This window comes from Bos indicus, chromosome 25, assembly GCF_029378745.1.
Source record: "Bos indicus isolate NIAB-ARS_2022 breed Sahiwal x Tharparkar chromosome 25, NIAB-ARS_B.indTharparkar_mat_pri_1.0, whole genome shotgun sequence".
NCBI lineage: Eukaryota > Metazoa > Chordata > Mammalia > Artiodactyla > Bovidae > Bos > Bos indicus.
In genome coordinates, this window is record NC_091784.1 from 14,738,121 (window position 1) to 14,751,383 (window position 13,263).

General features: G+C 44.2%; 1 protein-coding gene and 1 pseudogene across 1 annotated transcript in view; one reads left to right on the forward strand and one right to left on the reverse strand.

Moving 5' to 3' along the window:
• Positions 1 to 1,877: 1,877 nt before the first annotated feature.
• LOC109578219 (heterogeneous nuclear ribonucleoprotein C pseudogene) lies at positions 1,878 to 3,134 on the reverse strand (annotated as a pseudogene).
• A 6,698-nt stretch (positions 3,135 to 9,832) lies between these two features.
• Positions 9,833 to 13,263, forward strand: part of RRN3 (RRN3 homolog, RNA polymerase I transcription factor) — a 28,122-nt gene continuing 24,691 nt past the window's right edge. Inside the window, exons 1-3 of the mRNA XM_070779704.1 lie at positions 9,833 to 9,986; positions 12,071 to 12,176; positions 12,849 to 12,905. Coding sequence (XP_070635805.1) covers positions 9,898 to 9,986; positions 12,071 to 12,176; positions 12,849 to 12,905 — 252 coding nt within the window. The 5' untranslated portion in view covers positions 9,833 to 9,897. The remainder of the gene's footprint in view (positions 9,987 to 12,070; positions 12,177 to 12,848; positions 12,906 to 13,263) is intronic.

The following is a 13,263-nucleotide window of genomic DNA, read 5'->3' on the forward strand; positions in this document are numbered from 1 at the left end:
TATTTCAAGATTCCAATTTTGACTGTTTTCTCAATGGAGTCTCTTCTCAACCACCACCACCTTCCTCCAAAGGACTATTACCTTAACCCTGGACTGTTAAACTCAAATCCTAACTCATATCCCCTATTCTACTCTTGCCATGGGGTCTTGCACACCTTTCTCCTTGGTTTAAATGCACTATCCCCACATAGCCTGTTGACCCTTTCACCCTTAGTGATTTTTAAAATTTTGATTCAATAATCACTTTCTTAGGGAAACTTCCCAGAATGCCTCACAGATGTAAAGTATGCACTTTATAGAACCCAACAGCAAGTACCATGTTGTCTGCTTTAAAGGACTTAATAGATTTGTGCTTGTGTGCTAAGTCGCTTCAGCCATGTCTGACTCTTTGCGACCCCATGGACTGTAGCCCACCAGGCATCTCTGTCCATGGGATTTTCCAGGCAAAAAAACTGGAGTGGGTTGGAGATCTTCCCAGCCCAGGGATGGAGCCCACATCTTCCAAAGAATATTAAATGCAAAAATGGAAACTGTATGACTGTTTATAATATAATTTTGTATATTGTTTTACCTCTTTGTCCTCCAGTTGTTTCATACATGTTTTGTGTCTTCAACTGGACTAAAAGTTCACCTCATTGTTGTTCAGTTGCTCAGTCATGTTTGACTCTTTGCAACCCCATGGACTGCAGCACACCAGGCTTCCCTGTCCTTCACTATCTCCCTGAGTTTGCTCAGACAGATGTCCATTGAGTTGGTGATGCCATCCAACCATCTCATCCTCTGTCAGCCCCTTCTCCTCCTGCCTTCAATCTTTCCCAGCATCGGGATCTTTTCCAATGAGTCAGTTCTCTGCATCAGGTAGTCAAAGTACTGGATCTTCAGCTTCAGCATCAGTCCTTCCAATATTCAGGGATGATTTCCTTTAGGATTGACTGGTTTGATTGCCTTCTCCAACACCACAGTTCAAAAGCATCAATTCTTTGGTGCTCAGCTTTCTTTATGGTTCAACTCTCACATCCATACCTGATTACTAGAAATACCATAGCTTTCACTATATGGACCTTTGTTGGCAAAGTGATGTTTCTGCTTTTTTCCCCCCTCCAAATTCCTGGTTAAATAAGGACTTGTTTATTTTGAGGGAAGAAAAAGGCCCCAAATATCAGGCTGTTCACAAAAATAACCCACAGTATCAACTTTAAAAAACAAACCTTAAGACTATTACACTAGTTATTTTTCTAGAGGATGCATTTAACATGCCAACTCTCATTCACAAAAGTACATTGTTACATTTGTGTTGAACAGCCCCACATAGCACTCTTATGTGGGGTGTAACACACATACCTCTAACTCAAAGCTGCTCTCAGGTTCTGCTCAACTAATGAGATTGCCTTTGTAGTTAGCGAAGAAGCTACTGTATGAATGGAAAGAACTGTACTCCCTCTATAGCAAGAGATTATTTTGGAGACAGTTGATGCTGCTACTGCTGCTGCTGCTAAGTCGCTTCAGCCGTGTCTGACTCTGTGCGATCCCATAGACAGCAGCCCACCAGGTTTCCCCATCCCTGGGATTCTCCAGGCAAGAACACTGGAGTGGGTTGCCATTTCCTTCTCCAATGCATGAAAGTGAAGAGTGAAAGTGAAGTCGCTCAGTCGTGTCCGACTCTTAGCGATCCCATGGACTGCAGCCTACCAGGCTCCTCCGTCCATGGGGTTTTCCAGGCAAGAGTACTGGAGTGGGGTGCCATTGCCTTCTCTGGAGACAGTTGATACATCCTTTTTATTGTTAAGTCATAAAGACGTATCAAAATTAAAGCAAAAATTACAGGGTAAAGACTAAACGTAACTACTAGGAGGGTCAAAGGAAGTGAAAATGGGCAACATGAATTAATGAACATGGGAAGGACAAGGGTGGGGAGAACAGTGAGCATGTGCTGAAGATACTAGGGGAGAGGATCTGGTGAAAATTTTGATCTTAGACAAGCATCTAGGTAAAGAAATAATGGGACAAGATTTCTAAACCCCACTATGTGCTGAAGAGTCATCCTCGCCACTGGCGCTGTCTCCATTATCCTCTCTGTTTCAGCATCCTTGATCAACTCCAGCTGGTCATCCCCCCGATCTTCACTATCGTCATCATCCAGTAGGTCCCCCTCCTCAGCAGAGTCATCTGCACCCCTGGCTCAGACTCCATCTTCATTAGTCTCATCTTGCTCAGGGAGCTGCCGCTCTGCTCCTGTTCTGACTTACCCTTCTTTATCTCCACTCCTTGTGTGCTCCGTTCCTTTTCAATTATTTCCCAGGCTTTCCAGTAAAGAACCCACTTTTTGTTTTATCTGAGTTAACTCCTTCTTAATGGTCTGAAGGTCATCTCCTTTCAACTTTCCAGACTTAGAGGGAGATCCCCACTGTCTGCTCTTAGAATTGAAGCCATGTTTGCCCTTTTATGAGGTGTTTCCTGATATCTGCTGGCGTTCTGAGGGCACTACAGCCCGAGCAATAGGAGGAGGAGGAGGAACACGTGCTAGGTAACTGTGCGTCCTGTCGTAATAATCCTGTTGAAAGTCACAGTCCAAGTCAAAAGATGGGCTGAGTGGAGGGGACGGAGAAGGGTGTTCTGGTACTGACCCGTAATCTGCGCTGCAGATCATTTCACACCTGCTTTTCCTCTGTTCACTTTTGGCTCTGCAGCCAGATTAATATCTAAAACCTGGCCAGCAATCATCCTGCCATCCTCTCCTGCCACAGCAGCCCGGGCTTTTCTCTCATTAACACACTGAATGAAGGCAAAGCCCCTATGAACAGAGCAACCCATGATTCTGCTGTATTTTGAAAAGATTGCCTCCAGGTCGGATTTCTTGACCACAAGGGTACTGAGATTCACAATGAATACACGAGACTTCATGGAACAAGGATCCATCTTGTTGATAACATTACTGGCCATTGTCTTTGATGATACGGTGCCTCACAAAGCTGAAAAACGTAGCTGAAGATCAAGAAAAATGTCACAGGAGGGGGAAGGGAGAAGAGATTCGATTCTGAATCTCCTACCCCCGAGTTCTACGTGGAGAAGCCGATTCCTGCTGGAGGTTGGCAACGCAGTTGCAATCACTCAGTCTTTGCCTCTTCACAAAACGTGTCTCTGCTTTTTAATACGCTGTCTAGGTTTCTCAGAGCTTTACTTCCAAGGAGCAAGTGTCTTTTAATTTTGTGGCTACAGTCACCGTCTTCAGTGATTTTGGAGTCCAAGAAAATGACATCTGTCACTGTTTCCACATTTCACCCATCTATTTGCCGTGAAGTCATGGGACCAGATGCCAAGATAGTTTTTTGAATGTTGAGTTTTAAGCCAGCTTTTTCACTCTCCTCTTTTGCCTTCATCAAGAGGCTCTTTAGTTCCTCTTTGCTTTCTGTCGTTAGTGTGGTGTCATCTGCATATCTGAGGTTGTTGATATTTCTACTGCAATCTTGATTCTAGCTTATGTTTACCCAGTCTGGCATTTTGCATGATGTACTCTGCATAGAAGTTAAATAAGCAAGGTGACAATATACAGCCTTGACGTACTCCTTTCCCAATTTGGAACTAGTCAGTTGTTCCAAGTCTGGTTCTAACTGTTACTTCTTGACCTGCATACAGGTTTCTCAGGATGCAGGTAAGGTGGTCTGGTATTCCCATCTGTTTCAAAATTTTCCACAGTTTGTTGGGATCCACACAGTCAAAGGTTTTAGCATAGTAAATGAAGCAGAAGTAGTTTTTTTTTTTTTTTAATTCCCCTGCTTTTTCTGTAATCCACCGGATGTCAGCAATTTGATCTCTGGCTCCTCCGCCTTTTCTAAATCCAGCTTGAACATCTGGAATTTTTCGGTTCACGTATTGTTGAAGCCTAGATTGAAGGATTCTGAGCGTTACCTTTCTAGCATGTGAAATGAGCACAGTTGTGTTCATTAAGATCATGATTTATACCAGTGGTTCTTAATTTTGGCATTATTGTCTCCCTGGGGTATTTGGCAGTGTCTAGAGATCTTTGCCGGAGAAGGCAATGGCACCCCACTCCAGTACTCTTGCCTGGAAAATCCCATGGACGGAGGAGCCTGGTGGGCTGCAGTCCATGGGGTCACTAAGAGTTGGACACGATTGAGTGACTTCACTCTCACTTTTCACTTTCATGCATTGGAGAAGGAAAAGGCAACCCACTCTGGTGTTCTTGCCTGGAGAATCCCAGGGATGGGGGAGCCTGGTGGGCTGCCATCTATGGGGTCCCACAGAGTCGGACATGACTAAAGCGACTTAGCAGCAGCAGCAGAGATCTTTGCTTGTCACAGTGGCACAGAGGGGAATGCTGCTGTCACCTAGTGGGTGAAGACCAGAGATACTGCTAAACATCCTGCAATTCGCAGGACAGTCTCCTCTCATAAAGTATTATCTGGTCTAACATGTCACCAGTGCCAAGGTTGAGAAACTGCTTTATATTTCTCTGGGACAAGGAAAGCTCTAAATTAATGGTCTTTGGATATACTTATATTATTTAATCATATTAAATACATTAATTTTATTGTATATAATTTTATATTACATACACATAATATATGAATATTTATGATTGCATACATATTATGTGGCTATGACATATTAGTAAATATATATACATTATTAATATTCATTAACTACATGAAAGATATACAGTTGACATCTTGTGTTAATGAATGTTTTTATAAAGATAAGTGACTCAAAATAACTGTTGACTCTTTGGAAAGGGGAAAGGAACAAATCAGATATTTATTATTGGCTTTGCTATTTAGAAATTATTCATTTGGAACGTCCCTGCCATTCAGTGATTTGAAAAACATTTCTGGAGCATTGATAGTGACCCTTTCATCTACAGCAAAAATTTATTGGAAGCCATTTGGTACCATATGACCTCATCTCTCTAGACTGGGTTAGAGGAGGGCTTATTGTTGTTATTTAGTCACTAAGTCATGTCCTACTCTTTGCGACCCTATGGACTGTAGCTTGCCAGACTCCTCTGTGCGTGAGATTTCCCTGGCAAGAATACAGGAGTGAGTTGCCATTTCCTTCTCCAGGGGATCTTTCCAACCCAGGGATCATATCCATATCTCCTGCTTTGGCAGGTGGATTCTTTACCACTGAGCCACCAGAGAAGTTCCTGACTCAAATTTGGCCAGTGAGAAATTCTTTTTTGGTGCTTTAAGATATCCTGTAACCTTAGAACAAATTCTTCTTTTCTGCTTAAACTAGCTAAAGATAGCTTCTGTTACAAAGCCACGATTGTGGCTTTGCCCAAAGAACTACTCTGGGGATGAGTGTAAAATTCATCTCTAGAGGAAGACTGCTCTTTTGAAAAACAGTTTAATGGGTCATCTGGGTACACGAAAGTAAAATTTCACTCTAGAGTGAAGAAGCTCAGAGCAATTATGAACAATGATAATACCCAGTGATACGAAAGGATGACTACATTGTAGGCGAGGTTGTATCTTTGCAAGCACATGTTCCTATTTGTTTGCTTTCTGTTGTTGTCACAGTTGGAGAAGGAGGGGTCTTTATTAGTACTGGTACTTTTTTTTTTTTTTTTTAAGAGTTGGAGACAAAAGCCATGAGAGTCTGAGGAAGGCAAGGCTGGATAAAGAAGGCTTTTTTCCTGTCACGCTGAGATGGCCCATGAAACAGAGTGAACAAAGGATCCACAGTGAAGGAGCATGACCCAAGAACTCCCACAGATTATGCCACTTAGTTTTAGGATTTTTCCTGTATTGTGCTCAGGTGTTATTGAAAAAAAATTTAACATAGAAGCCTTGTCTTAACTGTGCTTTATGAAAATAAGGAAGAAGCTGTGTTCAAGCTTATGGACGAAGTATTGCAGGGAGTCGCACAACTACTTAGGAAAGTTCTTTGACTGTGTCTTGTATACCTCCAAGAGCAACTCTGCTGCTGCTGCTGCTAAGTTGCTTCAGTTGTGTCTGACTCTGTGCGACCCCATAGACGGCAGCCCACTAGGTTCTTCTGTCCCTGGGATTCTCCAAGCAAGAACACTGGAGTGGGTTGCCATTTCCCTCTCCAATGCATGCAAGTGAAAAGTGAAAGTGAAGTCGCTCAGTCGTACCCATGGGGTCATAAAGAGCTGGACACAGCTTAGCAACTAAACAGCAACAACCGTGATTTATCAATCCATTTTCCTGTCTCCAATATTTAGAAGTCTTACACAGCCTCCTAAATATTTGAAGTAATTTTATCATTGAAAGACAAGAGAAAATAAATAGTATGCTTGTTGTCTGGGAATATATATGGTAATTGCATTTAAGAACTCAGGATAGTGGTTACCTTGAGAGGAAGCAGGCAGAGGGTGGGGGTCTGGAAGGAGCACATAGAAAGCATCAATATTACAGGCTGTTTCATAAGTTGGTTGTACATTCACAGGTCTTTACTATGTTTAATAACTTACATTAACATATATTCTTTAATACATATCAGACTTTTTACAAGTGAAGGAATAAAGTAACTGTCAAATTCCTTGACAGTACAGTTAAACTTATACTGGCTGAGAGTGCAAAGAATTGTGATTTTTTTTTTTCTTTCTAGCTCTGCTTTGTGGGTATAGGGGAAGAGATTCCCACTTAAACAGCTATCTTGAACATCTTTGTGAGCTACCACACAATTTCCTCGGTTCCTGGGACATGGATGATTTCTGCCCAGCATTCCGCAGGAACTCGGAAGCAGAGAGGCAAGAAATGGTGTGCCCATATGGAGGCAGCAGAAGGACAGTAACTGATTTTACACTGTGGCCAAAACAGAACAATGCTTTATATTTTAAAAGTTGCTGTACCTAGTTTATGCCCTTTTGATATAGTTCTATACAGTTTCCAAAGGTTGCAACAATTCTCCCTTCATCCCCTTTTCCCTCTGCCTCCTTCCTGCCCACCCTGCCTTGGCACCTGTTGTTCCCTATGTTTGCAAGACCCTTTCCTGCTTTGCTGGTTTGGCTGACTTGGTACATCTTTAAAAATTGTAAGTTTAAGGGTTAATGCCTTTTGAACACTGTCTTCTCTCACTCTTTGATTTCTAATCCCAGAATTATCACAGCTCTAAGATTTTTGGATAAGATGTGTCATCAACCCCGTTTCCAGGAGGGTAAGATTAGCTTGGGTGTTTGTGAGAAGAGCCCAGTAGGTAGGAAGAAGCAGGTTTCTGGGTCAGGCCGACTTGTTCAAATCCTGACCCTCCCCATCTTTCTGTGGGTTTAGATTAATCACAGGGCTTCCAGTTCTTCATTTCTATTATTGATTTTTATTGGAGTATAGTTGCTTTACAATTTTGTGTTATTTTCTATTGTACAGCAAAGGGAATCAGCAATATGTATACATATACCCACTCTTTTGCAGATTTCTTTCCCATTTAGGTCACCACAGAACACTGAGTAGCATTCTCTATGCTATACAGAGGGTTCTCATTAGTTATCTGTTTTATGAGTGCCTGCATGCTAAATCTCCAGTGTTCTTGCCTGGAGAATCCCAGGGATGGTAGAGCCTGGTGGGCTGCCATCTAGGGGGTCGCACAGAGCTGGACATGACTGACGCGACTTAGCAGAAGCAGCAGCAGCATGCTAAACTGCTTCAGTCAGTCAGTTCAGTCGCTCAGTCGTGTCCCACTCTTCGAGACCCCATGAATCGCAGCACACCAGGCCTCCCTGTCCATCACCAACTCCCGGAGTTCACCCAAACGCATTGTGTCCAATTCTCTTCGACCCTATGTACCTTAGCCCTCTAGGCTTGGGTTCTTCAGTTTGACTGAGGGAGGCTGAAAGAGATGGGAATACCAGACCACCTGACCTGCCTCTTGAGAAACCTGTATGCAGGTCAGGAAGCAACAGTTAGAACTGGACATGGAACAACAGACTGGTTCCAAATAGGAAAAGGAGCACATCAAGGCTGTATATTGTCACCCTGCTTATGTAACTTATATGCAGTGTACATCATGAGAAACACTGGGCTGGAGGAAGCACAAGCTGGAATCAAGATTGCTGGGAGAAATATCAATAACCTCAGATATGCAGATGACACCACCCTTATGGCAGAAAGTGAAGAGGAACTCAAAAGCCTCTTGATGAAAGTGAAAGAGGGGAGTGAAAAAGTTGGCTTAAAGCTCAACATTCAGAAAATGAAGATCATGGCATCTGGTCCCATCACTTCATGGGAAATAGATGGGGAAACAGTGGAAATAGTGTCAGACTTTATTTTTCTGGGCCCCAAAATCACTGCAGATGGTGACTGCAGCCATGAAATTAAAAGACGCTTACTCCTTGGAAGGAAAGTTATGACCAATCTAGACAGCATATTCAAAAGCAGAGACATTACTTTGCCAACAAAGGTCCATCTAGTCAAGGCTATGGTTTTTCCAGTGGTCATGTATGGATGTGAGAGTTGGACTGTGAAGAAAGCTGAGCTCTAAAGAATTGATAGTTTTGAACTGTGGTGTTGGAGAAGACTCTTGAGAGTCCCTTGGACTGCAAGGAGATCCAACCAGTCCATTCTGAAGGAGATCAGCCCTGGGTGTTCTTTGGAAGGAATGATGCTGAAGCTGAAACTCCAGTACTTTGGCCACGTCATGCGAAGAGTTGACTCATTGGAAAAGACTCTGATGCTGGGAGGGATTGGGGGCAGTAGGAGAAGGGGACGACAGAGGATGAGATGGCTGGATGGCATCACCAACTCAATGGCCCTGGATTTGGGTGAACTCCGGAAGTTGGTGATGGACAGAGAGGCCTGGCGAGCTGCAATTCATGGGGTCGCAAAGAGTCGGACAGGACTGAGCGACTGAACCGAACTAGAACTGGACTGACTCCTAGAACTTAAAAGTCGACAGACCAAGCCACTGATTGGCCCCTCCGGGTGTCCCCGCCCCTTCTCTGGGAAACTCAGGGCTGGACAGACACCTCCCAGGCAACTCTCCAGTCTCATTACAGTTGTTGTTCAGTCGCTCATTCATGTCCGACTCCTTGTGATCCCATGGACTGCAGCACGCCAGACTTCCCTGTCTTTCACCATCTACCGGAGCTTGCTCAAAATATGTCCATTGAGTCAGTGATACCATCCAACCATCTCATCCTCTGTCGTCCCCTTCTCCTCCTGCCCTCATTCTTTCCCAGCATCAGGGTCTTTTTCTAATGAGTCCGCTCTTCACATTAGGTGGCCAAAGTATTGGAGTTTCAGCTTCAGCATCGGTACTTTCAATGAATATTCAGGACTGATTTCCTTTAGGGTTTACTGGTTTGAGCTCCTTGCTGTCCAAGGGACTCCCAAGAGTCTTCTGCAACACCACAGTTCGCCTTCTTTATAGTCCAACTCTCACATCCCTACATGACTACTGGAAAAACCATAGCTTTGACTAGACGGACGTTTGTTGGTCCAACTCTGAGTCAAAGTTGGCTCAGTATAGTGCACTGGCTAAGTCGCTTCAGCCGTGCATTCTTCGCGACCCCACGGACTATAGCCCCCCAGGCTCCTCTGTCCATGGGATTCTCCAAGCAAGAACACTGGCGTGGGTAGCCATGCCCTCCTCCGTCCGACCTTCCCGACTCAGGGATCGGACCCAAATCTCCTGCATTGGCAGGCGGATTCTTTACCGCTGAGCCACCAGCGGAGCCCACAGCCGCCGTCAGCACTTCGCTTGGCGGGGAAAGTCCTCCAAGAGGAAGAAGGGGCCTGATTCACGGCCGGGATTACGCCTTAGCGGCGCTCTAGCTTGGACCGGGGTAACTCCGCTCTCCCCGCGTGGGGCTCCTGATTGGCTGAAGCCCGTTGCTCTCACGCGTGTCTTCCGGAACGGAGGCGGGCCTAGAAAGAGAAAGACTTCCGGCATAAGCCGCAGTCGTCGCGTTTGTCCGGCCGGATGGCGGCTCCTCTGCTTCACACGCGGTTTCCCGGAGATGCGGCCGCTTCGGGCTCTGCGGTCAAGACGCTGGGCTCGCCGAGGACCGGGTAAGAATCCAGGACGCTTCCTTCTGTGCGTCCGGGAGCAGAGCACTGGACCGGGATTAGGAGAGCGGAGCTGAAGGGTCTGGGCCAGAGATCATGGAATGGGTGGGAGCCGAGAGAAGAGGGTCACTTTAGGTCGTCAGGAGTGAGCCAGTGACCCTTGGATGGGTAATAAAGGTGGCAGAGGGGCTGGGGAAAGGAACCTCCTCGGTTCCAGAGTCCCCTTTTCTCCCCACTGGGCTCCCTCATATTTTTCCAGGCCTGGGTACTACTACCTTATACTCTTTTACTCTTCTTCCCTCCTTCTTCGACTGGATTCAAAAAGAGATACTTGGGCTATTTGGATTATTAACCAAATGATGCCACTGATGGCAGATTGTGTCTTTGAGTTTTTGTTTGCTTGAAGGTTATTTGACGCACATTTGCTTAACAGTGTTTTATATCTAGCTCAACTTTTAAAACCCGTAACTCCCATAAAACACTTTGGGGTTTAACTTTGAGAGTCTTTCAGTTCAATTCAGTCGCATAGTCGTGTCCGACTCTTTGCGACCCCATGAACCACAGCACAGGCCTCCCTGTCCATCACCAACTCCCGGAGTTCACCCAAACCCATGTCCATTGAGTTGGTGATGCCATCCAGCCATCTCATCCTCTGTCATCCCCTTCTCCTCCTGCCCTCAATCTTTCCCAGCATCAGGGTCTTTTCCGATGAGTCAGCTCTTAGCATCAGGTGGCCAAAGTATTGGAGTTTCAGCTTCAACATCAGTCTTTCCAATGAACACCCAGGACTAATTTCCTTTAGGATGGTCTGGTTGGATCTCCTTGCAGTCCAAGGGACTCTCAAGAGTCTTCTCCAACACCACAGTTCAAAAACATCAATTCTTTGGCGCTCAGCTTTCTTTATAGTCCAACTCTCACATCCATACATGACTACTGAAGAAACCATAGCCTTGACTAGATGGACCTTTGTTGGCAAAGTAATGTCTCTGCTTTTTAATATGCTGTCTAGGTTGGTCATAACTTTCCTTCCATGAGAGTCTTTAGCAAGATGCTATGTTTTTTTCACTGACCTGTTTAAAAGAAACAAACTTTGTGGAACTCTTGGCATAATATCATATATATGTTTTTTAAAGTACCTACTTTGGATGTTAGAGTTGGTGACAGTATATCAAAAGAGACAAGGTCCATGCTCTCAACCGAGTTTAAAGTCTGAGGAGGGAAAGACAGTAAGTCAGCGATAATTTCAGATAGTGGTAACTACTGTGAAGAAATAAAATAGGGTGATGGTAGGGAAGAGGGAGAGGATAGGTACTTAAGATTTCTGATGTGGAAGGTCTCTCTCACAATTAAGCTTCAACTTGAAAGAAGACAAGGGTCCAACCACGTATACATCTGGAGAATGAGTGTTTCTGACAGAGGGAATAGTAAGTTATATGGGAATCTGATTGGTGAACTTGAATAGCAGAAAGGACTCTGGCTGCAGTATGTAAGGGTTGGAAGTGAGATGAAAAGGATAGGTAGGGGCTAGATTAATGTAGGACCTTGAAGTCTATAAGTTGTTTAGGTTTTTTTATTTTAAGAGAAGTAGGAAACCTTTGGAGAATTTAAGCAGAAGAGTAGCATGATCTGTCTTTTTTAAGTTTAAAAAAAAAAAAAAATACTGGGTTGCTGTGAGCTTTCTCTAGTTGCAGCAGTCAGGGGCTGCTTTTGTTGTGGCGTGCAGGCTTCTCGTTGCAGTGCCTTCTCTCGTTGCAGAACACAGGCTCTGGGATGCCCAGGCGTCAGTAGTTGTGGTGGCTTATTTAATTGCCCCTCGACATGTGGGATCTTCTCAGACCAGGAATCAAATCTGTGTCCCCTGTATTGGCAGGCAGATTCTTAACCGCTGGACCACCAGGGAAGCCTGCGTTTAGTTTTTGAAAGATTTTTAGATCACTGAATGAAGAATGCATTAATGGGGGATTCAAGTGGGAGGAGGGAGGCCAGTTAGGGGGCTTTAGCAGTGGTCTCACCGAATGATGTTGGATTTTATAAATTTTATTGTTGCTTGTCATGCACTTAATGGCTTGATATCTTTGGTTCTGTAGGCTTTCAGACATGCTTGCATTAGAGAATGATTTCTTCAGTTCTCCCCCAAGAAAAACTGTTCGGTTTGGTGGAACTGTGACAGAAGTGTTACTAAAGTACAAAAAGGTAAGAGGGGATACTGTGAGGTTTGGTGGGTTTTTCCCTCAGATTTATTGAAATATAATTGATGTATTGAGGTTTGATTTTTGGTGGTCAGAATACAATTACAGCTATTATACTAAAGACCAGTAGACAAGATGGATTTTAGACATCAATATTGAAGTCAACTCAGTTTAACAATAGCATGGTGCTGTCCGCTCACAATTAGAATAGTAACCCCTTTTCTGCGGTTTTATACCTTCAGATGCTTTATTTACCTACTGTCCTTTAAAATCTTTAGCAAGTGGTATAATTAAAAAAAACCTATTAGATCAGAGCATTTTATTTCTTAAATAGTTACATAAGCATTGCTTTGGGATAATAAACCAGCTCTATTAATGGGGATATTTTGGGGCTTTGTTTCCATGTTAGTTTAGAAGCGATTCTCCTGTGTCTCAGGGATGGTGGGAGAATGTGCTGTGTACTTTCATGTGTGACCTGCATTTATACCCATATGTATGCATGGGTACTGTCATGGTCAGATGTCAGTGCACAGGTGTACACAAGTGTACCAGAACACCCCAGAGCTGAGGTGTCAGTGGTACAGGTTTCTTTTTGTAATGGTTTAAAGTCCTGCTGTTGGTCTTTAAAAGGAAAACCCAAGCAAGCAAAAATTCATTTTTTCCCCTTCTTCTTAAGGGGGAAACAAATGACTTTGAGCTGTTGAAGAACCAGCTGTCAGATCCAGAGATAAAGGTAACTAATTTTGTGTTTGATTATTAGCAAAGTTGTTACCACTTTGTCGAGATGTTAATTTGCACTTGTTGTCCTGTTCCATTCTCTAGAACTTACTTTGTGATCCTGCTTTAACGGTTCTCAACCAGGGGCACTTTCACCCCTGAAGGGATTCAGTGATGAATGGAAGGGAACAGCGGTACTGCCACCCAGTGCGTGGGTGGTAGGGGTGCTGCTGAAAGCCGTACATCACACACAGCAGCCCTTCACGACACTGAACCATCTGGGCCCAAATCCCAGCAGTCCTGGGGCTGGGAAACCCTGCTTTAATTTGCCTTTTTAGAACCTGTCTTCTGTGCTGCAGGCAACTCTCCAGTGC